General features: G+C 55.3%; 7 protein-coding genes across 7 annotated transcripts; 4 read left to right on the top strand and 3 right to left on the bottom strand.

Moving 5' to 3' along the window:
* Positions 1-2,766: 2,766 nt before the first annotated feature.
* Positions 2,767-4,605, top strand: CCMA1212_002930 (WSC domain-containing protein; the record flags this gene model as incomplete). Its single annotated transcript, XM_073700297.1, has 1 exon — positions 2,767-4,605. The coding sequence occupies one exon, from the start codon at positions 2,767-2,769 to the stop codon at positions 4,603-4,605; it is 1,839 nt and encodes a 612-aa protein (XP_073561416.1).
* Positions 4,606-5,340: 735 nt separating this feature from the next.
* CCMA1212_002929 (uncharacterized protein) lies at positions 5,341-7,310 on the top strand (the record flags this gene model as incomplete). Its single annotated transcript, XM_073700296.1, has 2 exons — positions 5,341-5,541; positions 5,676-7,310. 2 exons carry the CDS (start codon positions 5,341-5,343, stop codon positions 7,308-7,310), a joined length of 1,836 nt encoding a protein of 611 aa, XP_073560990.1.
* A 5,233-nt stretch (positions 7,311-12,543) lies between these two features.
* CCMA1212_002927 (uncharacterized protein) lies at positions 12,544-17,434 on the top strand (the record flags this gene model as incomplete). Its single annotated transcript, XM_073700294.1, has 5 exons — positions 12,544-13,280; positions 13,341-14,024; positions 14,089-14,451; positions 15,585-15,798; positions 15,934-17,434. The coding sequence occupies exons 1-5, from the start codon at positions 12,563-12,565 to the stop codon at positions 17,432-17,434; spliced, it is 3,480 nt and encodes a 1,159-aa protein (XP_073560988.1). The 5' UTR covers positions 12,544-12,562.
* On the bottom strand, positions 14,085-14,645 carry CCMA1212_002928 (uncharacterized protein; the record flags this gene model as incomplete). The annotated part of the gene is made up of 1 exon (XM_073700295.1): positions 14,085-14,645. The coding sequence occupies one exon, from the start codon at positions 14,643-14,645 to the stop codon at positions 14,085-14,087; it is 561 nt and encodes a 186-aa protein (XP_073560991.1).
* Positions 17,435-17,814: 380 nt separating the features above from the next.
* CCMA1212_002926 (NADH-ubiquinone oxidoreductase assembly factor N7BML) lies at positions 17,815-18,579 on the bottom strand (the record flags this gene model as incomplete). Its single annotated transcript, XM_073700293.1, has 2 exons — positions 17,815-18,380; positions 18,492-18,579. 2 exons carry the CDS (start codon positions 18,577-18,579, stop codon positions 17,815-17,817), a joined length of 654 nt encoding a protein of 217 aa, XP_073560989.1.
* Positions 18,580-19,764: 1,185 nt separating this feature from the next.
* On the top strand, positions 19,765-21,741 carry CCMA1212_002925 (Reticulocyte-binding protein; the record flags this gene model as incomplete). Its single annotated transcript, XM_073700292.1, has 1 exon — positions 19,765-21,741. One exon carries the CDS (start codon positions 19,765-19,767, stop codon positions 21,739-21,741), a length of 1,977 nt encoding a protein of 658 aa, XP_073560986.1.
* Positions 21,742-23,079: 1,338 nt separating this feature from the next.
* Positions 23,080-24,765, bottom strand: CCMA1212_002924 (uncharacterized protein; the record flags this gene model as incomplete). The annotated part of the gene is made up of 1 exon (XM_073700291.1): positions 23,080-24,765. One exon carries the CDS (start codon positions 24,763-24,765, stop codon positions 23,080-23,082), a length of 1,686 nt encoding a protein of 561 aa, XP_073560987.1.
* Positions 24,766-24,982: the final 217 nt, after the last annotated feature.

Here is a 24,982-nt window from a genome sequence, read left to right as displayed (position 1 = left end):
GACAAAGAACCTTAGCTAGAGTGAGACTGACTGGAGAGTTTCTGATGGATGCAAAGGGGGGGGCCAACATGGCTGGCTGATGCTCACAGATTTCTGTTCCTTTTTCCGCAAGCCACGCAAATAGTCTGTCTGGCTGCATCAACATCCACACAACAGCAGCAGCAGCAACAGCTAGTACCAATCAATGTCCTCAGGTGATGGCATCACATACTGCAGTGGCAAATCAGCTGCATCTGCATGCCACAGCAATAGCGCGCGCCATTCTTTGCCCCGTAAGTGCATGCATGCATCTGGGCATCCATCTTTCGGAGTTGGGTTTCCTCGGCGCTTTCGGATCCCGGTCCAGCAAACAAACATTGAAACGAAGAAAAAAACAAAAAAAAAACACGCAGGATTCTGGCGTTTCAGATCTGCACATTAGCGCCAGCCACACACGGCAGGAAACGTGGCCAAACAGAATCCCGGGCTCAGTCGGGGCAAATCATGGCTTGGCTTTTTCGATTCGGGGTTCCGAGCCCGTGGGCGGTACTCCGTACATAATCACAAGGGAACGAGATATCTAAGCAAGAAGGGGAAAGAAAAGAAAGAACGAGAAAAAAGAAGAAGATGAAGGGCGAAGCGCCGGGCCAACATGCCACCTGAGATGCCAATCTTAGACGTGCCCACAGCTGGTCTGGAGTAGATTGACAGTTGAGATTGGGCTGTCCTGACGGCGGATGACAGGTACTAGTACAACCTAGCCGAGTGTAAGTCTGGACTCTCCATCACTTGGAAGGATGTCTCCATCTGTCAATGAGATAGATACAGTGCCACTGCCGTTTACAGGCAAGGCATGGATGAAGTACTCGCACCTTACACTGCACGACATGAACATTGGCATATTGGCATTCCTCCACCACTCACAGCCTCGGGATTTCGTTTGCATACGGCCTGCAGACTTGAAACACGCACTTCTCCCGCTTCCCCCCACCGCTACCTTGACTCCTCCAATCACTCCAATCAGGCAGTCAAGATGGCAAAAACTTAAAGAAAAAAAAAACAGGTTCCATCTGAAGGCCCTTATGCAGGTACAGAGCAAGAGCCGCGTCCCGGCCTACCTAGCCCATGACACGGAGCATCCAAGATGGAGACCCTTTGCCGGTTTCCACTCTTTGGTTTATGTAGCTGCCACTTTGCGTCTGGGTTGTGCTTACTGGGCTATGCAGGTACTCTGTACTCGGGCCTGTTCTTCTTTTTTTGCGTGAGCTGGGAGAATGTGACGAGGGATGAAGTTGGAAGTTGGCTGACGGGCACTGGGGAGGGGATACCTTGTACCTACCGTACAAAGTAAGGCAATATAACACTGGGACTGAAGTTGGCTGTCCATCTCTGCTGGTACGACGCTGTGCTCGTTTGTACCTCTTCTGTTGCTCACTTACACGCACAGGTACAGAATGCCCGAGTGATGCGGCTGCTCTTGGTGTGACGCTGTAGGACTTTCTGCTTGTGCCCTCACTTCAGTCTCAGCCCTCCAGAGACTTGACGAATCGAGTATTTCCTTGTGCCACCCCGTCAATTCTTGTCATCTCCATTACTTCCACGAACACGGAGGACTAAGTACCTTAGTACATGCACTCTTCTGCCAACCTTCCCAGACGTACCTTATGGGCGGGGAATCCAGACCACACTCATACGCACACACACGATTCATTCGGCTCAGGCCACGAAGGCGGAAAACTGCCTAGGTACATACGTAGGAATATTATACATCAAATGTCTCCTGCATGCACTGATGTTGGTACTACTAGGTAGTACCTCCACCTGCTGCCGTCTGCTTATTCGCCATCATACTGTAGCGGCCAGTCAGCCCCCCCCAATGCGAAATATGGCCGTGATTTCTGTTAATTTACTTTGTCATTGCCAGGCCCCCTTTGCCGGGCCAGGCCAGACCTATTCCACTGAATGTTTCCACTGTATGTTTCTTCTGAATGTTTGCAGCCGCGCAAGTCCTGTCCAGGCTGCTGGCGCCAGGGGGCTGGATGAGGCAGGACAGAACAGGGCAGGAGATGGATGACAGGGACAGGGGCTGCTGGAGACGCAAATGCCCGGTTGGGCCTGGCGCATTGAGTGCAATGCAGTTGGGGCACAGCGCTGCAGTGCCGTGCATCCACTAAGCCACAGCGCTCTGCAGCCTCCTCCAGCAGGCCTCGTGCCCTGAACCCTGTTCCTTCCCTTCTGGCCAGGCCCCGGACAGGGAACTCCTTCGGCCCCACTCCGCCTGTTCGTCCCCACGCTCCTCAGGATGGCCTCACCTCACCTTGCCTTGCCTTGCCCTGCCTTGCCGTGCCATGCCTTGCTTTGCTTTCTTTGTCCCTCCCCTTCGCTCTCGCTCTCCTTCTCACTCCCTTTTTATTTTTTTTTCCCCGTCTATATTATCCTCATTGCCGCCGGACTCCTTCTCTCGGCTTCCTCTCCTTCTTCTCCTTCTCCAAGCCGCTTCTTTCCTACATCTCCAAAGTTGCTGGGCACTTCCTCTCCTTTATCGCGTCTTTCGATACATTCGGCATTCCTTTCTTTCGCTCTTGTATCTTCCATTCCTTCACCGCGGCAGACATTCGACATTCTCTCGTGGTTTGCATATACAGACATATACACTCATTCTTTCTCAACGGTGCTCCGGTATCACCACTTGCAACTTTTATCACCGTCCTAGCGACATTGCATAGTTCGTCGAAAGCATATACTTGGATATCATTCTCGGTTTTCTTCTTCCCTTCGACACTCAAGATGAAGTTCACCACCTCCGCGGCCGTGGCCGCCATGGCTGGCGTTGCCGCCGCCAAGGACAGCCGAACCTTTGCTGTTCTGCGATTCACCAACAAGGGCCTGGTCACCACCCGTGCTGACCCCATCGTCAACCCCGGCGTGCCCTCGACGCACGTCCACAACGTCCTCGGTGGCAGCGCCTTCAGCTTCACCTCCACCGGCGAGGACCTGATCAAGTCCAACTGCAGCACCGCCCTGGTCAAGGGTGACTACAGCAACTACTGGTACCCGACGCTCTACTTCCACGACCCCAAGACGGGCAACTTCGAGTACGTCGACGTCTACTACACAAACGTCTACTACTTCTTCGAGGCCACCAACGACGAGATCAAGGCCTTCCCCACGGGCCTACAGATGCTGGCCGGCAACTCCATGCAGCGCACGCCTCCCGCCACCGGCGGCGACCAGCTCGACCCGTCCAAGGGCCCCATCAACCAGGTCCAGTTCACCTGCCCCCGATCCAGCTACAACCCGCCTTCGTACCCCGTCGGCTCCGACGGCACCAAGGCCGGCATGGTCGACCCCAACAACCAGGGCGCTGGCGTTGGCTTCCCCGATGTCACCTGCGACGGCCTCTACTCTCCTCTCCGTCTCGACATCCACTTCCCCTCTTGCTACAACCCCGCCGCCGGCCTCACCAACTACAAGGAGAACATGCAGTTCCCCACCGATGCCGGCAACGGCAAGCAGGACTGCCCCCCTGGCTGGATTCACACTCCTCACATCTTCTTCGAGGTCTACTACGACACCCAGCCCTACAAGGGCCGCTGGACCGAGAACCAGGGAACCCAGCCCTTTGTCTTCTCCACCGGTGATGTGACTGGCTACAGCGGCCACGCCGACTTCATGGCCGGTTGGGACGAGGACCTCCTCCAGCACATCATTGACACTTGCGACGCCGGTGACTCCGGCATGGACCAGTGCCCCGGTCTCTTCTACGGTCTCAACAGCGGCGACTGCACCATTGAGCCCCTGGTTGACGAGCAGGTCACCGGCACCCTCACCAAGCTGCCCGGCAGCAACCCCCTCAGCGGCTTCAGCTTCGGCGCCGCCCCCAACATGAGCTCCGGCTCCGGCTCTTCCGGCACCAACAACAACGTCGCCGTCCCTTCCAGTAAGCCTGCCGCCTCCCCCTCCGCCAGCAAGCCCGCCTCCGCCTCTTCTCCCGCCTCTTCTCCCGCCAAGACGCCTGCCAGCTCCCCTAGCAAGCCTGCTGCTGCCCAGCCCACCACCACCAAGGTTGCTGACTCCGGATCCAAGACCATCGAGTCTAAGCCCCCTGCGGCCTCCCAGCCCGCTGCCGGCGGCTCTGGCAATGATGCTCAGTGCAGCGCTGCCAACGTCCACACCGTCACCCAGACCGTCACCGTGACTGCCGGCTCTCCTGCCGTGACTGCTGCTGCTTCCTCTGGCACCAAGGACAACTCTGCTGCCTCCACTGTCGGCGGCTACACCTACGCCGGCTGCTACAAGGACAACATTGGCCGTGTCCTCAGCGGTGACGTCCTCCCCAACCTCGGCCCCATGACCAACGAGAAGTGCGTTGCCAACTGCGTCAGCAAGGGCTTCTCTCTCGCTGCTACCGAGTACGGTGGCCAGTGCTACTGCGGCAACGAGCTCGTTGGCTCTGCCAAGCTCGCCGACTCCCAGTGCAGCACCGCCTGCGAGGGCAACAGCGAGGAGGTCTGCGGTGGAAGCTGGGCCATCAGCGTCTACAGCAAGACTGGCGCCGTCAGCATGAAGGCTGCCAAGGCCCGTCGCTCTGAGCACGCCCACCGCCACCGCAGCCAGCGCAACTAAGCTTGCCCTTGGCTATGCCGACGTACACGAAACGGTTGGATGAGTCGAGGGTTCACGGAGTGATTTTGTATCTGAAGCGTCGCATGAGATTCATTGTGGATTATGGTAGCGGGATTCCTGGAAGGGTGTTGGGGTTCAGCAGCGGGTACGGTATCTACTGACTTGGGGCTGGTTGGATATACTTCGATTCTTTCGTGTATTTTTTTTTCTTTTGGATCACATATTGTTCCGATTCTTAGGTTCGCTATCTGGCAAGACAGTTAGGGAGCCTCCCGCGAGGGATTTTGAAAGCATTTATCAATCGAGGTCTATGAATGACTGGGTCTTATAGAGTCCGAATAGAAAGTTGACGAGCTGAATTCAAAGAGCGTCTGTTGCCTGCTTTGTAGTGATTGTATGTAATGGCTAAAGGACATTCAATCTCTACGTGGGCAGTATTTCGCAAGATGTGTACACTCACACCCAAGTGCTCGGTGGAATGAAGTTGAAGTAAGGACAGAGCTAGTCAAGCCAGCGGGAGAGGCGCTCTCGGTCAAGGTGGACCAAGAACCGCCGGATGGCGGCTGAACCACGGCTAATCCCATATTTTCAGTTGTAATTTCAACAAACTCCAAGAGCTCTCTTCTCATGATCTTCAATGTCCAACATACCTTATCACCACTTCTTTCCCCCCATCTCTTTCTTTCCTCCTTAAACTGTCCCTCTTATGCTAACGGGAGGCATCTTTACGAGAAAATGTCACTATATCATGAGGCGGCAGAGATTTTGACGTCCTCATCTGATACGGGGGGAAGCTTGAAATCGCGGGTGTTTGGCAAGAAGAAGGGCAAGGCGCCGCCTGGACAGCTGTATGCCTTGGTGCTGGAGACTGCGAAATGGAGTCCTGTGTTAAAGGAGGTGATTGAGAAGGCGGGCATATTGAGATTAGAACGAAAAGTAAGTACTTCCTCTCTTCTTTTTTTGGTTTCCCTCACATGAGGATTATCTTCAGATGAACCATATTGGGTTGAGTGATGGAACGCGAGATTGCTAACTTTGGATTTCTTCTCTCTCTTTCTGTTCATGTATAGCTCACGCCTACGCTAGCTTTGCTACTCGTACATGATCTGTTGCTCGCCAAAGGAGGAATCGCACTGCCTCAGAGCCATGGGCTGAGAGCATCAATCGAACGCCACAAAGGCCGTCTCAGCTCAGAATTCACCCTCGCGCGGCTCCGCAGAAAGGCACCGACAATAGAATCTCTCATTGAACAGGTCGAAAGGGCGTCTGCGGGGGAGGAGGCCAACTACCCGCGATGGGTGCGCGTCAACGCCCTCAAGAGTAGCGTGGAAGAACAGCTAGAGACGACCTTTTCGAAGCACGCCCGCGTCGAAAGCATCCAGGACATTGTCGGCAAGGCTGGCAGGCACATTTACATCGACCCCCATGTGCCGAACCTGCTGGCCATTTCTCCCGGGATGGATTTTGCAAAGGTGGAGGCTTACACGTCGGGGAAGATTATTCTGCAGGACAAGGCGTCGTGTTTCCCAGCGTATCTGCTGGATCCGCGGTCGGAGGATGGGGATGTCATTGATGCTTGTTCTGCGCCGGGGAATAAGACTACGCATCTTGCGGCTATTCTTTACCAGCATCGTCCGGAATTTGAAGATGCCCCTCAAACTATTTACGCCTTTGAGAAGGATTCAAGAAGGGCCAAGACGCTGGAGAAGATGGTCAATATTGCTGGTTCCAAACCCATTACACGCATTGGCTTTGGCCAGGACTTTCTGCAGGTCGATCCCCTGTCTGAGAAGTACAAGAACGTGGGAGCTCTGCTGCTGGACCCTAGTTGTTCAGGAAGTGGCATCGTTGGCCGCGATTCAATGCCCGAGTTGCACCTCCCAGATCCGCCGGCGGATAACCGCGGTGGCAAGGGGAAGCCGAACACAGCCGGTACGAACAAGAAGAAGAGGCGGCATGACGAGATCGAAGAGCCTGCACAAAACGTCCTGGTCGACGATGACGGAAACGAGACGGTGGTGAAGTCGGAAAAGGACCTGGAAGCGCGGCTCGAGGCTCTCTCGGCATTCCAGCTGACGCTCCTGTTGCATGCGTTCCGTTTCCCGCGAGCAAACAAGATTACATACTCGACATGCTCCGTCCACTCACAGGAGAACGAACGTGTCGTCACCCGAGCTCTAGCGTCAGATGTCGCCAAGAAAAAGGGCTGGCGCATCCTGCGGCGGGAAGACCAGGTGAGCGGACTCAGGGACTGGCCCGTCCGGGGGCTGGTCGAGGCCGCGGAGGGCGACGAGACGGTCGCGGAGGGGTGCATACGATCGTACAAGGGGGACGGCAGAGGCGTGATGGGCTTCTTCGTCGCTGGCTTCGTGCGGGATTCGGTCGATGCAGGGGCTGATGAGGCTGAGGGAGGAGGTAGAGGAGGGGAGGCTCTGGATGGCAGCGGGGATAGTGGCGAGGGGCCATATCTCCGTGACGACGAGGGTCGGATCTTGCGGGATGTTGTTGGGATGCCGGTGCTCAAGTCCACGGGGAGGGCGGTTGCTCTCCGTGGAGTTGAGGAGAGGAATGAAGGAGGTGAACGCAACGGAGAATACAAGCAAGACGAGGACGAAGAGGAAGATGAAGACGAGGATGAAAGTGACGATGAGGATGGTAGTGAGGACGGAGGTGAGGACGAGTGGGAAGGCATTAGCGATGCGTAGGGTTTGGGGGGGCAAAGTGTGTGATAGATGTACCCAGCCATGTCCCATTGGACACGCTGCTTCTCTGTGACACTGTCTGCTTAAGATTCGACTCCCTATTTAAGAAGAATAATCGCAGGGAGATCTCTGCCAGTCAACTCCGTACTCTGCTACACCGCTCACTTGACGACGTCAGACAAAACAGCCAGTGTAAGACACGCAGTATGACGAGTATAATAGAGGACTGACTGGATTCTTGAGTGCAAGCACGTATGTTGATGAAGCCGCCCATATGAAGCCGCCCGTTTACGTAGACAACATGCACCCAGTATTCGCAATTGGCGTTCCCTTGAAGAGAACACACCGGGTTTGAGACAGAAAAAAGACAAGCCAGCAGACAAATATGAATACTCTGCTACACTAACGCCTTCACAGCTGGGTCTATAGTTATTCAGGGCTGAATTGGTTAATCCTGTTGCAGTAACATATGCCGTCCAAAGAGACAATTGCACCCTTCTCCGATCCGGATCCGGATCCGAAGAAGATGTTGGAAATTCTTCTACTGCTGACACATGACATGACCTCGGCACACTCATGGTGATGTTGATGCTTAATTACAGAGTATAGTCCACAGTGGGTTGAAGGTCTATTCGATAGAGGTCGCAGAACATGGTCAACTCCTCGATGAGAAATCTTTTCTTGGCCTTGGCATGAGGTTCCACTCACTGTCCTAGCAAGCACTAGTACGCTCGGAATCACAAGCAACTCGTCATGTTTCACATGGCAAAAAAAGCCCATTTCTCTAAAAGACCAGTTCGTTTGTTTCGGTACAAGCCGAGAGACGGTGCCAGGATGAAAAAGCTGGTGGTGTCGGTCCGGCTTTTGACAAGTTGTGTTCCGGATAGCATCTGAAAGTGGGTTTTCGCTTGCACGCTAAGATAACTCGTCCGATCATGCCAAGCTTTAAAGAGACCGAACAAATCAGTAGTATGTACTACTAGTAGTAGAAAATTATTGGATGAAAGAAGGCTTCGGAAGTGTCCGATCTCTGAGCCTCGGCACAGGAGCTCGTTCTCGGATCACATCATCTAGGACGATACCTTGGCCCAAATCTTACCGTAAGGCTATCGAAGTGCACGGACGTGGCCCGAACTCCGTCTGTGCATGCCTCCGAAACACAAAGAGATCAAAGTTGATTCTGGAAATGACGAGGATTGTGTGTACAAAGTAACGTCGTTGGGTGTAGGTGTCAGTGCCACGAGCTGTCGTTGCATTTCTATTGCACCCTTCACCTCTCAACCCTCCATTTTTTTTTTAAAAAAAAAAAATAACGTTGGCAATGACTAATTGTTGGCCGGATGAGAGAGATTTCAGGGTCGTCTTTTTGCATGATCTAATTCCGTTGCGTCGGTATGTGGTGTTGGTTGCCTCTACAGTAGCGTCATCGTTGCTTGAATTATATCCGTGGATGTGACAAGGATGAGATTGCGTCTGTAAATGATGCTGGTTTACAATTCTCGGCCTTGTATCAGACAAGCAGCTGTACACATATGCTGATTCCTCTTTCAAGACAGCATGACTATAATGTCTTAACGAGATTGAGGATAAATACGAGTAAAGAGAACGCTTATTTCCGCGAGGCTGATGTGCCCGAACGGGCCATGCGCCGGTCAAGCCACTCCGCAAAAATACTCCGAAAAGGAAGGGAAAAGGGAAAAAAAATAATGAATTTAGTTAGCCGTCAAACAACGACAAGGACGCATCAGATCACACAGAAGAGCGAGGAAAGAACCATTAATAAATAGAAATGAATGCTGGAGGGAAAAAAAAAATAGATGTAAAATGGAGAAAAATAGAGAAAAAAAATCAAGAAGACGGCGCCGCGCAAATGGCCCACAAAAGCGCTAATTGTCCTTCCTGTTCAATCCCAGGGCGGCATCTCCACGTGCCAAACAAAGTTTGGGAAGGTGCCCCGCTGTGGTGCTGGTCGCCGCGGCGAAAAAGCGGGGCCGGAGGAAGGAATGTGGGCAAGTGGGAGCAAAAAAGTCCATGGAGTTTCCGAGGGTACCAGGAGTGATTTTGACTCATTTACGAGTATTATTATTTGTTCGATGATGAGTATTTGATTCTTCGGAATTCCGCGCTGACGATGATGGCGACGAATCGACATGTTGATTTGTGAGTCGGTTTTGAATACTTTTTTTTAGACCCGGGTTCTTGTTTGCACCCCGTTTCTTGTTTGATTTGGAAATGCGGAATGCCGTCAACTTGTTTCACGACTCACTTAAGCTCAACGTTGGTCGCCGTGAATACGACACGGGAGCGGAACCTGGTCAACGGACGGGGAGACGGTGACGAGGGGGTTCCGGTTCTGTGTAAAGCAAACGATATGATACGGTGAAGCTAAACGATAAACGACGAAGGGAGCACGGAGTACGGAGAAGACGTGTACGAGGTGCGGATGACTGGCTAACAAGATGAAAATGTGGACTGCTGTAAATCGTAGCTCAGCCTCATCACTATGCTCATGATCATTTGAGTATGAAAAGCGGTCTGTAGAGGCTGATAACCCAAGCTCTGTTTCATGCTGTTTGCACTCTAACTTGACATGTATTCCAAAAGAGAACCACCGAAAACGGGCGGATTGCGCACAGGTGATTGATAATAGCATCCGCTAGCCAAGCCTCACGGCCGCCAATCTGGACGAGGTTTCGAGTATCTAGATGCTTCTTCTTCCCCAACACGGTGTCCGAATACAGGTACCATAATTGCCAACGCCCGGCGACTCAATCAAGACCCAGCTGAAGCGGACTTCGGACTCGGCGCCGTGTGGGTGGGACTTGTCTCCGGAAATTGTACCATGTCGGTGGCCGAGGTGTTGAACGGTGTTGTTGAACTCTTTCCGTCTTCTCTGCCAGTGCTACAGTGGCTTTTCGTAGTCATCTGAGACATCGAATGCATTTTCTGAGCGGAAGGTTGCCGCAACAAACGCCCTCATCCGATACACGGCGGACATGGGGGCGGAGGATTCAGCCTCCAATATTGGGAGGACAGCCATGGCCACGGCTCCCCTCCGTTTCTATCTGCTTCGCGGAGTGCCCTCCCTCAGCAGCTCCGTGGCGCTTCATGATGGATGGCAGACTCGCGTTGCACAGTTTAGTTGCCACTGGAAAACAGGCATAATGTACGAGATACGCACACAAGTCGACGGGAGAGGGGCGGGGAAAAGAGGGTGTCACACACACAGAGCTGTAGGATGCGCCCTTCGAGTACATAGAACAGAGTTGCGTATTTGGTGCGATAGCCGTGAAGGATCTGCCTGGAGCGTTGCATTGGGCAAGCGTGCAGCTGCACAGTGATGCGCATGAAAGCAGAGGCCGATTGATAATGATTGCTGGCCGTGGGCAGATAACCCAGGTACGTATGGAGAGATGGGAGCGCAAAGGCAGCATTTGCAGTGCACATTGCCCCTTGTGCTGCTGTCATGAAGTGTGAGCACTCAAGTATGGGAGAGCAGAGGCTGCATGCTGCTCCTGGCTGCGATATAATAAACAGAGCGTTGAGTGCATATGTGATGTAGACGTTTCGAAGCGAGACACGGTGGCGTGGCTTGCGGGCCGTTGCTTGTTGCGAGCCCTGACCTGACGAGGAATACGAAGTACATGTTGGGGTTGAGCTGAATGAATCATGGCTCCCCTGGGTCGAAGATGACTTGGGAGCAACATGTCAAACTTTCGAGATGGTTCATGAATCTGATCGAGATGATCCCGAGTGATTCATCCGAGCTCTCATCGTACCTGCACCAAGCATCCAACTCCGTAGCTCTATCGGCAAGACGTCATGCCGCCATTAGTCATGCTTCAACTTGAGCCTCTGCACTGCTTTCGGCCGAAGCAAAGAACCCGCGAATCGACGCTCCGTGGCGCCACGAAACCCTCACTTCTCAAACCCCCCACCCTCGCATTGTCCATTTCCATGGACTTCTGCACGCTGGTGCTCCGTAGGGCAGTTGACGCGTGCCTGTAATGCGTTAGAGCAGGGGAGTTAGCGGTCGGAGAATGGAGATACCAGCGGTAATGGAGCGTTGAGGGATCCCGGAGTAGCCCCAAGAGGACTAGGCCCCGACTGCCGCTAGTCTGTTTGGGGCACTGATGCCCTGCACCACACCCAGTCGCTTCTCTTCCGCTTCCCTGCTCGTCGCCTCTTCCCTGCCTCCATCGAATGATCGTTAGCATCGTCCTGCTCGCAAATAACCGCTGCCGGCTGCTGCTGTTATCTCCACCAACCTGGGCGCAATCCTGCTCAAACCCGAATCCCTTGCCCATTATTTCCACGTCCGTCCTCCCAAGCGTCCGTTGCTGATCCGATCATGCAGCTGTCGGCAGCCTCCATCCCAGCTCTGGTGGCTTGGCCCTTCAGATCAGGTCCGCTTGGCGTCGACGCCCTGGCTCTGCTTCTCTAGGCTTCCCTCGTTATTCTTGTTATAAGAAAAGCGGCTGCTCCTGATTCGGCGCTGCTGCGACTCGGCTCCGGACTCTGTATATACTCTCCAATACCTCAATTCCTGTAGGACTCATCCACGTTCATTCCTCGGAATTGCTACTCACCTACAAGCACAGACACTACCTAAGCTGCGAACAGACACAGGAACAGCTCGCTTACCTCACCTACTTACACGACTTGACCACCTCGACTCTTGAACCTGGGCCACTCCCGCCCTGGTCAGCCATCCCGACAGCCAGCCTTGTCTCCTGACTCGCCTCTTCCCTCTTGTCTTGCACCCGTCCTTCGACTCTCCACAGCTTCCCACCACTGCCATTCTGCCGAGGCTCACCGGCGGTCTAACCCTATCTTGCTTGTCAAAGGGGCTTCATTTGTCACCGTCAATCCGCCCGAGTGGAATCACCTGCCCGGACAATTCAGCTAGGCTCGGACGACATCCACCGCTACCCGCTGACGGAGTTCCACACGATTAGGTTGTATTTTAGGGAGGTGTGTAGCTCAACGTTCCCTATCCCTGTCCCTGATTACCTGTCCATGTCCATACATACTAGTACATGCCTCCGTCACCAGTGTACTACTTTGCGCATTTATACATAGAAGCACATGCCCCCGGCTCCGAACCCTCTCATGATCTGACTCTGATCCAGGCTCCTCCTCAATTTCAAAAGCTCGGTTGCCCGCGACGCAATCTGAGATTTGGGTTGGCACATCTGCTCCGCCGTCTCTAAGCGACCATCGCTACGAAGAACAGACCACACCCAGTCGCAACCATGGCCGACGACAAAGCTTCTATACCAGAGCAAGCGCCTCATCCGCCTCCCTCTTCATCGGCATCTACCTCGTCCGCCACCGTCACGACCCCGGACCACGATGTCGAGGCTCAGCGACAGGCAGTCCCCTCTGAAAAGATCAGCCACTGGAGAGTTCTCCTCGACCAGACCGGAGTCACCCAGCAAGTCCTGGAACACAACTACAGCGGACAAGGCACCACCGAGTCCCCTTATCTGGTCGAGTTTCTTCCTGGAGACAGATGGAACCCCATGACCTTCAAGGACTCCTTCAAGTGGACCATCACTCTCATCCAGGCCAGCGCCACCCTTTCCGTCTCTTTCGCCAGTTCTGCCTACTCTGGTGGTGTAAGTGAGATTATTCGGGAGTTCAACATCTCTTCCGAGGTTGCTATCCTCGGAGTCTCTCTGTTCGTCCTGGGCTTCGCTATTGGACCACTTCTCTGGGCTCCGCTGTCTGAGCTCTACGGCCGCCAGAAGACCTTCTTCATCAGTTATATGGCCCTTGCTGCCTTTAGCGCTGGAGCTGCTGGAAGCCAGAACATGGCCACTCTCATCATCCTTCGATTCTTTGCCGGCGCCTTTGGATCCTCTCCCCTGACGAATGCTGGTGGTGTCATTGCCGATTTGTTCCAAGCCAAACAGCGAGGTATCGCCTTCAGTATCTTTGCCATGGCTCCTTTCCTGGGTCCGGCTCTCGGTAAGATTCACTCAAAGGTTCATTATAGATGGCGCATGGCCATACTGACTATGACTGCAGGTCCGATTGCTGGTGGCTTCCTTGGCGAGTCCAAGGGCTGGCGATGGGTGGAGGGATTGATCGCCATCTTCACTGGCGTTGTCTGGATTGCCAGCTCCTTGGCCTACCCCGAGACGTATGCTCCGGTCTTGCTCCGTCAACGCGCTGCTGCTCTGAGCAAGAAGACGGGCAAGGTCTACATCTCCAAGCTCGAGGAGGGACAGCCGCCCAAGACCATTGGCAACCAGCTCCGTGTTTCTCTCCTGAGGCCCTGGCTGCTCCTCATCAAGGAGCCCATCGTTCTGCTCATCTCCCTCTACATGGCCATCATCTACGGCACCCTCTACATGTGCTTCGCCGCCTTCCCCATTGTCTTCCAGCAGGGCCGTGGCTGGAGCCCCGGTATTGGCGGTCTGGCCTTCGTCGGCATTGCCATTGGCATGACCCTGTCCACCGTTGGATCCGTCTTCGACAACAATCGATACATCAGGGCAGCTGCCAAGTCTCCTGATGGTAATGCTCCTGCTGAGGCCCGTCTGCCGCCCGCCATTCTTGGCTCCATCTTGATTCCTATCGGCTTGTTCTGGTTTGCATGGACCAACGGGCCCAGCGTCCACTGGATTGTCTCCATTATCGGCACCATTTTCTTCGCGTCCGGTATCGTCTTGGTCTTCCTCTCGCTGATGAACTACATCGTTGATGCCTGTAAGTTATCGCCATAGTCCGTCCGTCTCACCTTGCGGGAAGAGCCTGCTAACTCTCTCCTTAGATGTCATCTTCGCCGCCTCGGCTCTGGCTGCCAGCTCCGTCCTCCGATCTCTCTTTGGCGCTGCTTTCCCGCTCTTCACCAGCTACATGTACAAGGACTTGGGTATCCACTGGGCGAGTTCCATTCCTGCCTTCTTGGCGCTGGCCTGCGTTCCCTTCCCCTTTCTCTTCTGGAAGTACGGCGCCAAGATCCGCGCCAGGTGCCAGTATGCCGCCGAAGCCGCCGAGGTCCTTGCGAGGATACGGGCCAAGAACGTCCGAGTGACCGAGGATGAGGCCGCTGCGGAAGTCGCAGAGCACGAGAAGGAGAGACGTGACAGCCGGGCCCTGCAGAGGGAGCAGAGCCGTGCGAGTCGCGCCAGCCGTGCGAGTCGCTTCAGCCGCTTCTCGCGCCAGGGTAACTAGACACTCAATCCATGGATTCCACATGACGGATCCCCCCTCTCTCCTCAACTTTACTTTCATCTGGATACGTCTTCCAATCACCCTTCCCTTTTCTCTCGGGCTTCGCTGTGTTGGCGATGTCGCAGCGGCGCGGGCTCGCTTGCCGAGGCCCATCTCCTTGGATTATTTGGGCAGCCCATTCCGAAGCGATAAGATATTGGCTTGATTTCCTTTTTTTCTAATTTCCTTTTACCTTTACGATTTTTCAAAACGGCCAATGCGAAACGGATACTCATTGATATAATACATATATAGAGAAGTGTCCTCTTCGTGGAGAGGGCACAAGCAAAATAGGGTCATGGGATGCGGAGTATATGATGCTGCCTCCGCAGACATAGGGAAACAGGGTCTCGCGCGTCTGATGGAACGGCCACGGCCACTCTTAGCGGTTGCTTTTTACTCGTTTAGACATTGTCGCATGGGTTGTCGATACCACATTAGCATGTACATAGACAGACTGGAAGAATGATGAAAAAGTTCATGCTCCAAGCTCGTGCTCATCTGTCAACAACGAAGTCATGGAGAGCCAATCTTCTAGAAGTGAGGCTCGTAGCTGCATGATGCTGTCTCCAACGAAATCTGTGGATGAAGTAGCTGATCTAGCATCAGGATCAGCGAGCTTCGGTCATCACCAGTCACTCAAGATACTGTCCTATTCCACTGGAAGCAGACAGGATGCAGATGGTCTCGGTACGTACCGCGCCGGCGCTTTGCGCTAAGTGCTGGCATCAAGCTCAAAGAAGCAATAAAGGTACAGTGCGCGACTGGCGCATATTGTGTTCATTAGCACTGGGAGGGGCTTCGCGAGCTCTGGAGCCGCGTCCTGTCAAGGTGAACCTCTTTTTTCCCGCCAAACAAACGGTCCCGCTTTCCAACCAACAACATTCTTGTCGATATCGCGTTTCCCCTCGATTCCCTCAATCGTGCATTTCGGCCTCATCTGGTCTTGTCATTTGTGTTGCTCCCTCTGAAGGGCTAGATGACCAGGTATCGCTGCTTCACTTTGTACCAAGAGACAGAGATCACAGCAGCCGCATCCTCCCCTCCTCTGAGGGGGTCGTTCTGGCCATGACGAGGCGATCACAGCCAAGCGCCGACTCGTCGCCGGCCTCATTCTACACCAGCAAGGAGGACGACTCAGAGCGCAACACCAAGTCGACCACGGCGAGCACCCCTTCGAAGACAACGCCGTGCCCGTATCGGGCGGCGCGAGAGCTCCCGCACGAGCTGAAGGAGCACTGCCAGATCTTCCTCGAGGAACAGCTATGTACGCACGCCCAGATACAGATGTGCACCTGAGCGCACATACGCCCCCCCCCCCAATTGGGTGCAACAGACGAAGAGCGTGAAAACCTAACATTGGACGGTTTCTAGATACCTGCGCCATCAACCTCCTCAACAGCATTCTTGGCTCTGGCGTGTCAAGAGCATCACCAGGCGGCAAGCCGGTACCGATCCCTCCTCCTAGCCATCTCGCGCTCCTCAGCACGCTTGCCGTCCACCCTCTCCATACCACGCGCGTCGACAAACCCGAGCACCTCGACGTCTCCTCCCTCGCCTTGGGCTACCTCCGAAATGTCCTCGCGGTAGTCGGGCCGCTCCACGCAGATTTTCGAACTGCATTCCAATTCCGCTCCGTGCCTAGATGGCACCGTCGAGCAGCGAGACATACTGGCCGTGGTAGCGACAGCGAGATGTCTGATGGCGACTCCGACGGCAGTCAAGATTTCCTACGGGGGAAAATCGCAAACGAGGACAGCGTGTGGGCCAAGGGACAAGACTTTTGGTCCATAGTGGGCTGGGCATTCCACTGCTGCTCGTTGATGCCGCACCGATGGCGGTACTGGAAGGCTTGGCTAGAGTTCATGCTGGATGTGCTGGAAGCTGACTGGGCAGAACGAGAGCGCCGCGACCAGGAGGATTACGAGGCGAATGGCCGCGCGGGCGATGAGCCCACCATTTGGCGAGCCGGATCCATGATGGTCATGTACATGAAGCAAGAGGACGGGCGCCACTCCGGCGACAAGGCCATCATCAAGGCGCTGTTTGCCTACAATGGCAGCGTCTCGTCTTCATCTTTCCGGGAGATCTTTGACAAGGAGCACAAAGGGCCGAGCAAGCGGGGAAGGAAGCGGAAGCGCGAGGCGGTGCTTGACCTGGCCAACAATCAATTTGGCGATTATTTCGACGAAGACGAGTCCATCTCGTCGGGCGTGTCCGAGCCCCCAACCCCCCAGAAGCAGCGTACCAGAACCGACAGCTCGGGGGTCAGCGCGGGAATGGTGGAGTCCGTCCACCTACGGCTGCGGCTATTCAAGCTGCTCTCTGCAGCCACGCATGCGCTGTCCAGCCAACGCGAGCGACGGGGGCGACGGGAGCAGCCGGAACTCGACAAGCTCTACGAGGACTTTGCGGCCGGTATCAAGGTCCTGCCCCTGGATATATTTGCCCTCTTTGTCTCACAGCGGTCGAACCCTCTGCTGCCCGAGACGCACGTCACCCTCACCAAGGAGCTGTTTCGCCAACTGCTCCCGTCGTCCTACAAGGACCCTTACAAAGTGGACCCGGAACGCGAGGCCGAGGGAAGCCTGACGATGCCCATGCTTGAACACTGCTACAGCTGCCATCCTGCCAATACCATCAGTCTGGAGGATAATGCCAAGCTGTCGCTGGTGGTCGAGAGCGCGATTCAGCTGCTGTGGCGTTTCGATTACGTCGAGTATACAAAGAGCTTCGCGGCTGCAGTGGAGACGGGCATCGAGGCGCGAGCGAAGAAGGCGCAGATTACGAGGACGGGGCGAACAAGGGCCGACGCCAGCGATTCTCATGCCCTCAATGTTTTGAATGCGTCCGCCGAGAGGATCCGAGTTCTGTTGGAGGTGTTGAAGGCCTCGGCTGATTGAGTCTTCTATCGCGAGGATTTTTTTTTTTTCTTTCCCCTGCTTGTCGAATTGTCTTGTTTGACGTGCCATTGAGCTACGACTGTGTTTTCAATTCTGTTATGGAACTCACGAGGCAACGAGGAAAGAATTGCGTGTGGAGCGTTGCTTGTTATGATTTGAAGAGATACTGTCTGAGATACAGATCTGGAAGCAAGGCGTTTCAAGGGTGGCTTCCCGGGCCGGGTATACAAAACGATACATATAATACATGTCTATCCGCCCCATCCTCCATAGGGTACTTTGTACATACAGGCCTAATGATAATACAGATGATACCTTTTCCTGCTGACTTGGTCATGTCCGCTTTTTGCTTTGCTTGTCCTGCCTTGACTTTTCTTGAATCACCGTCTCTTCTTCGCGGCCGATGGATTCCACGCCGCCGGTTGCCATTGCTCGCCGGGCCCATGAGCTTTTGCTTTCGCCCAAGGATCCTTTACGTCCTGTTTGGCTTTCGTCTTCGCCTTTGGCTTCTCGCTCTCCATATTCTTCACTTGAGCAGGTTGTCCCCCACTCGTCCTTGATGCTTCTCCCGTCACCGCGGCCTTGACCCCACCATCCCCCTCAGCCGCAGGCAACCCCCTCCCCTTGGGCTCCAGCACCAGCTGCTCCGGCGCCGTCCCGCCCCTCGGATCCTCCATGACCCTAGGCTTGGCCTCCCACCGGGCGTCCGCCTGCGCGGCGAGCATCTTGATCCTCTCCTGCCGTACGGCCTCGGCGCGCTGCTCGTCGAGCGAAGGAGGCTCGCGGCGGGCGTGCCGCAGCCACTGGTGCCACTGGGGGCTGACTTTTACCTGGGAGAGGTGCGTCGAGCGCGGGTAGGAGACGATGCGGCGCCAGCGCTCGCCGGTTTCCTGGGCGCCGCGGGTGTGGCGGAATTCCCAGAAGGTGTTGCCTTGGAGGTCGAAGCCTTGAATTATGATAACGGGGGAGTATGTTAGCGATTGGGATTGTCTAGGGTGCTTGGTTTGTTGTTATGGAACAAACAAAAGAGGTGTGGGATGAGCATGGAGGACGTTACCGATGAAGAAGCGCCGCCGCCAGGGGAGGCGCAATGCCTTCCACTTGTACCACGCCTGAGCAAAGGGGCCTATTTGCTTGGCCGTCATGGCATGAGGATTTGCGGCGACGGTGGTGTGTTGGTCGTGGAAAGGGATTGAGCTTGCGCTTTTGCTGGCGAAGTTCTGCCGTCATAGGATTTAGCTACCTAGTTCCGCCTTATTGCGTCAAGACGTGGGTTGAGCGTTCAAGCGTGGCTGTGCGGCGCCACCCTCCAGCCACGTCAAAAGTGCCCCAGTGGGTTAAAGGAGGTACGTACCGATCCGCGTTCTTTTGTAAATGCGCATGTTTTCCGAAGCCCCGTCAAACTGCTACTAAAGGGATCCAAAGAAGGGTGATCTTGCATTGAAGTTGCAGCTTGCTTTAGCGAAACGAGGGGCTCATGGGTGTTGATGCGAGTCATCTCCTGTCTCCTGCTGGTCATTGCCATGAGCGAGCATCCATCTACCCACTGAAGCCAAGATTCTTTGGACTTCAAGTTATTTATAGCGCTTTCTAATGATCACCAAATACTACTACCACCTTGGGTAAATAACTGCCTGTACCTGAGGCTGCCCGCCTATTGTATTGCGCTCATCAACCCCCGTAATCACTGTAATTTGGCTTTGCATTCTCCTCCCCCGCCTGCTCCTGCGCCCTGGGAGCTGACGTGCGTCACCAGCCAAGGGGTGGGAACCAACTCAAGACGCAAGGCATCCGACAAAGTACTCGGTACCTACTTGAACCCTTAATCTTTATGCAGCCTCTCTACCTTTTCCCCTTCTAACCTCTTCTGCTTCTTCTTCTTCTCCTTCTTTCTCTGCCTCCGGCTGCTTATAGTCTCTACATCACCTCTCCTCTTAAGCCCATTTGTGCGCGCAAATAGCAGCACCCTTCTTTTTCTTCTTCTTTTCTTCTCCATACGTTTTACCCGCCGATTCACCCCTACTTATATTCCTAAACAGGTGTCTCCCTTGTGTTGCTATGCTCTAGATTCCAGTCCCGCTTCAAGTTGTTGTTGCGACTGCATTCCGGACCTCCCGCTTACTCACTGCCTTACGCCCCCGTCTGACGCTGACCTGGTGACGACATCAAATCCTCGACCAATCCGTTACACATTCATTCATATTTACTTTCTCCCCCTCGCTTCCGACCTTTACGTCCGGATCCCCTCCCTCACGATACCTTTACGAAACTACATCACCGAATAACAATCCAGGGGCACACAGTCGTATCCGAAGAGACTGCGCTCAGCCATGGCATCCGTCACGTCCCTGGATAAGGACCTGCGCAGGTTGCGCCTCGAGAAGTACACGCCCGCCGCGGCCAACGAAGCCCGCGCATGGATCGAAGAGACGCTGGGCGAACCGCTGCCGTCAAAGGACCTGCTGGAAGGCCTCAAAGACGGCGTCGCTCTCTGCAAGTATGTCGTGCGCCACGCGCCTCCATCGTCTCCCTGGGCTGCTTTCCGTTGTCGCACGCCTTATGCTAACCTCTCGTCCACCCCTAGGCTCGTCAACCTCGTCCTTCCCGCCCCCGGCATCAAGTTCAAGAAATCGGCCATGCCGTTTGTCCAGATGGAAAACATATCGCATTTCCTGCGCGCATGCCAGGCCCCGCCCTTGAACCTGCAACAGCACGACATGTTCCTCACCGTTGACTTGTACGAGCAAAAGGACCCGGCCCAGGTGCTGCAGTGCATCGGCGCATTCAGCAGAGCCGCGAATGCCGCCAACCCCAGCAAATTCCCCCATCCCATCGGGCCCAAGACGGCAAAGCCGGGCGCTGTCACACCCCAAGGCACCGGCGACGCACCGGCGACCTCTCGCGCTCGCGGTCCTTCTTTTACTGGGAACGCCTCGGCAGCCAAACCGAGTCCTGCAAAGCCCCCCGGTTCCCCCGAGTCAGTTAGCTCCTGGAGCAGGAGGGAACACGAGGGTTCGACGGCTCCGGCCTGGAACATTGCGCAATACGGCTACATGGGCGGCGCCAGTCAGGGCAACTTGGGCATCGCCTTTGGGGCCCGCAGGCAGATCACTGGCTCCGGGCCTCAGGTACCGAGCCTGGCTGAGAAGGAGCGCATCAGGAAGGAAAAGGTGGCGGAAGAAGAACGCCAGCGGCAAGAGGTCCAGGCCCGGCGCCAAGCCCAGCTCGAGGCTGAAGATCGTGCTCGCGCCGAAGAGGAGAAGCGATGGCAGCAAGAGACGGAGCGACAGAGGGAGGAAGAGCGCCGCAAGGTTCTAAAAGAGAAGGAGAGATGGCAGGAAGAGGAACGGCAGTGGAAGCTGACCGAAGAGAAGCGCCGCAAGGAAGAAGCCGAGGCCGAGGCTCGTCTCGAGGAGGAGCGCCGCCGCGTCAGAGCCAAAAGCCCTCTCAAGCTGCATGGGCAATACCTAAGCCAGTACCAAGCTGAACAGGCTGGCGCTGATGTGGCCGAAGAGCGGCTTCGCGAGGCGCAACAGCGCGAGGCCGAGTATGAGCGCGAGCGCCAGGAGCGAGCTGCTGACGGCGAAGTGCCAGATTCACCGGCCAAGCTGAGAGGTCGGACGGGCGAGTCGCGGAGCCCCAGGGCGGTCAACAACACCTCGCAGCTGAACCGCCACGAGTCTTGGTCGCAAGGGGAGCGCGAAGTCCTCCACACCAAGTGGAAGCAGCATCAAGAGGACCTGAAGGAGGACGAGCGAGAGGGGCTGGCTTCTTCGCCGATGCCCAAGTCTCCTCGCCCTCTGCCAAACCCCAGCGCGCTTCCGGGCGGACGACCACTGCCTGACCCAGCCAAGTACTCGTCTCCTCCCAGGGATACGGCGCAGAGTCGCACAGATCGCTTCCTGGCGAGCAATCCCGCGCCCAAGCCGTTCGTCGCCCCGCAGACGTACGCGCGAGAGCTCGGAGCGACGGAGGAGCGCGACGCCGAAGACCAGCGGCGCATCCAGAGCCAGGACAAGACCAAGGCGAGCGGCTGGGCGTCCAAGTCGCTGCTCGAGCGCGAGAAGGAGCTGGAGCGGCAGCGGCAGAAGGAGTGGGAGGAGGCCCAGAAGGAGACGGCCGCCATGGCCCGGGGCGACAACGGCGTTGACGGCATCGGCGGCGGCATCGACGGCCGGTGGGACGTCAGCCAGTGGAGCGGCTACACGGGCGGCGACGGCCAGAACAAGGGGTCGCAGGGCATCGGCGCGGGCCGGAGGCAGATTGTTGGACCGCGGCCCCTACCCACCAGTCCCGGGCGGTACTGAAGATGAGGGGGGGGGGATAAAGAAGAAAATAAGGGGAGCAATCTTATCGAGGAACCTGGATTGGCAGATCACTACGTAGATGATCTTAGATGGGCGTCTATCCGGCTTTTTGGTAGGAAGTGGGAATTTACATAAAAGACGGCGAGGGTCCGGTGGTGGTGATTGGGACGGAAAGGGGCGGCGCATTGTCATGCTTGGCTTGTTCGACATTTTTTTCTTGTCTTTCTTTCTCTTTTACTCTTTTCCTTCTTTCTATTGTCTTGTCTTCTTCTCCTTTCTTCCTGTTTTTCTGCTTCTTTCTTCCTCTTCTTTCCTTCCGTCTTCTGTTTCCCCCCCTTGCTTTTGCACCCCTCGGTAAAGAACCTATGATTAGCCTTCTTTCGTGATTTCTCTCTTCTTCTTTGGAATCTTCAACCTCTTCTTTCTAGCGGTCAGCCGTGAGATTATTCCCGTTCAATCATCCAATATCAACATGAAGCGATAACAGCGCCATCAATGACTGTACTCTGTAATACTCCGTTGACACAAATGAGTGAGCCCCCTTCGAACTCAATGTGGCACGTCGAGAGATCCGCGTCACGTTTCGGCCGGCGGGACCGACGGTAACCCCCAATCTTGGAAGAGAGGGTCAGGGTGGTCCCTTTTTGATGAACCGGATTCTGTTAGACCGGCCCTCTCTCCTGCAGGGTGCCGCGGCCCAGGCGAAATGGGGATTCGGGGGCCCCTACTCGATTGGCTCATGAGCAGCAGCGTCGTTTGTCTCCATTGTCGATACCTCGTACTTGCTACTGTATTTGTCGTTCTCTTGTCAGTGTGTTATAAACCTCCGCGGAGAGTAGACACAGGTGCCAATAGGTACGAGGTAGGCAAGATACCGTGCCCGTCTTTGCGTCATACAGCATATGCGATGCCCCCCCTGCTCACACAAACAAGATAAGCATGTAGAGAGTGATATAAGAGTTCAATCATTTGGGCCGCTGGTATCCCGGGAGCGGCATGCATTAGGTGGGAATCAAGCTTGGGCTGCTAGCTGGAAAGCGAGAAAGGACTGGTAAAGGCTTTGATGGCTTGCGGGAATTCCCGCGATTGATTGTTGACGTTCGAAAAGGGGGGCTCGCTAATAACCGCAAAGAATCATCCAAGAAGGCCACACGCAGTCAAGTTGGGCATAGTCTGAAATGTAAACACGGGTCAGATGCTACCGTTCCGAAAGGCCGTCTTCTCAATTCTCCATTTCTCCTTTTCTTAGGGACATGATGGGCGGCTGCCATTGCTGCGCAGGAATCCGCGGCGTGCTTCTCCTACCGCGGTGGGAATTCCAAGCACATCCGTTAAGGTTTATGCCGATGTTGCAGCATCTGCCGTCTTGTTCTCCGATGCCTCAGTGCGGCACCTGTTGCACATGCACCAGCCGCCAAGGCTTCCTCGGGCCCATTCGCGCCGTTGCTGTACCGGCAAAGTCACATCGCAGTAATGGTTGAGGATCTCCTCCCCTTTCTTGATGCCTCCGGGCCGACCGCCCACAACACGCTCTTTCCTTGCCGTGAGAACCATGCGGCCGCTCCAGTCCCAAGTGACGTTTGGATCGCAGTCATGGTTGGCGAGACACCAGTAAGGATGCACCGCAGCAACATCCGGCCTTCCGTCCCGGGGGTTCTTGCGGGCCGACGCTGTTCCCCGAAACTTGGCGTACAGCGTGTTGAGCACCCATAAATCATACTCCATCAGGTTGGCATAGATGTCTATGTCCATCTTTTCCAGAATATGGAGCGGCGTCTCAATGTTATACTTGAAGGAGAAGGGAAGCGTCCACTCCGGTGGAGGACCGGCGTTTGGTGACACATCAATCTCGTTCGCTTCCGAAGGTATAAAATCGCCCCAAATGAACTTGACCTCCCGCACGTCCAGCGGATGAACATCTTCATTGACAGCCATCGCCAGGACTCTGGCAAGTAGAAGGAGATGCAGCGTCTCATCGGCTTCGAATGCACTAGGATCCTTTGCGATCGAATCCACGTCCTTGTCGCAGACGGCAGGGTGATAGCGGCTCTGAGCCTGGTCGTAGCACTCCTGGCTACAGAAGACAGTATCGAAGCACTCTTCGCATTGAATGGACTGGTTCTCGCTGCCGAGAGGGGCGAGCTCGGAGCTGCAAGCATCGCAAACCGAATCCTTGTGTCGGTTATTGGCTGTCAGGAGAGTGTACTCTCTGAGCACAACCTCGCCGGGTTCGATATCCTCCTGAGCAAAGACGCCAAGCTGTTTGCAGGTAGGTATGGAATCGTAGCTGTCCGTATCGCTATCCCCCTCGAGTAGGACGGGCAGAGTTGCTACTTGGACGGCACATTTGGGAGCCATCTCCCTCAGGCCGTCATTCAAAGCCTGCAGAGATTCGGGAGCGAAGCGGTCTGGCTCATGATCGTTCCATGGATAAACCTCTCGGCGGACAAGGCCAAAGTCGGGCAGATCATCGACATCATAAGTCGGCCGGCCAAGCTTCTGCCTAGCCGCAGTATCAATATGACCCTTTGTGTGGAGCAGCGTCTCGTTGTGCGGCGCAGCGGCGAGGCCTCGCTCACAGAACTGCAGGGCACTTTTCAAGCAGCCGCACAGCAAGAGATTGAGCGACAGAATTTGATAGGCCCTTATCGACGCCAGGCGTGCCAACTGGTCAGAGGTAACGTCCGGGTCACCGGGGGTGCCATTGGCTAGGTCGGGATACTCTTCGGCGAGTTGCCCCTGGACCACAGTCTCTGGGAGAAGCTCTCCGTTATATCGGCCCAAGCATTCTTTGGCCTGGTCGTGGTATTCGAAGCCGTCGTTCAGAACCTCATCAGCGAGGAGAAGAGCTCGGTACGCATCGCCAGCCGCGAGATCGGGGTATCCGAGGTCCGCATAGATGACCGCACGCTCGAGATACAGAACCAGGTCGTATGGTAGGCTCTTGAGCCCGTCGGTCAACACCTGACGACGCTCGAGCAGCGTCTCGTTGACGGCGGCCTGATCGATTTCAGGGGAAGACATTGGTATCAAGGAATCGCCAAAACCAGCACACCAACCACACCAGAGTTCTTTGGTGCCAGGATGCGGATAATCGTCGAGGAAAAGACGGTGTCTGCGGAGAAAGCCGCCAACAAAGTATTGTCAGTACCTGGCCTCAAGCTCGAGTTGGGCTACAGTAGAGAGCGTCGTTACCCGATGACACGCTGTCAGGATTCTGATAGTGAAAGCCCGTGGGGCT

The sequence above is a fragment of the Trichoderma ghanense genome (assembly GCF_004382785.1).
Source record: "Trichoderma ghanense strain CCMA-1212 chromosome Unknown scaffold_2, whole genome shotgun sequence".
Lineage (NCBI taxonomy): Eukaryota > Fungi > Ascomycota > Sordariomycetes > Hypocreales > Hypocreaceae > Trichoderma > Trichoderma ghanense.
This window is presented reverse-complemented; position numbering and strand designations above follow the sequence as displayed.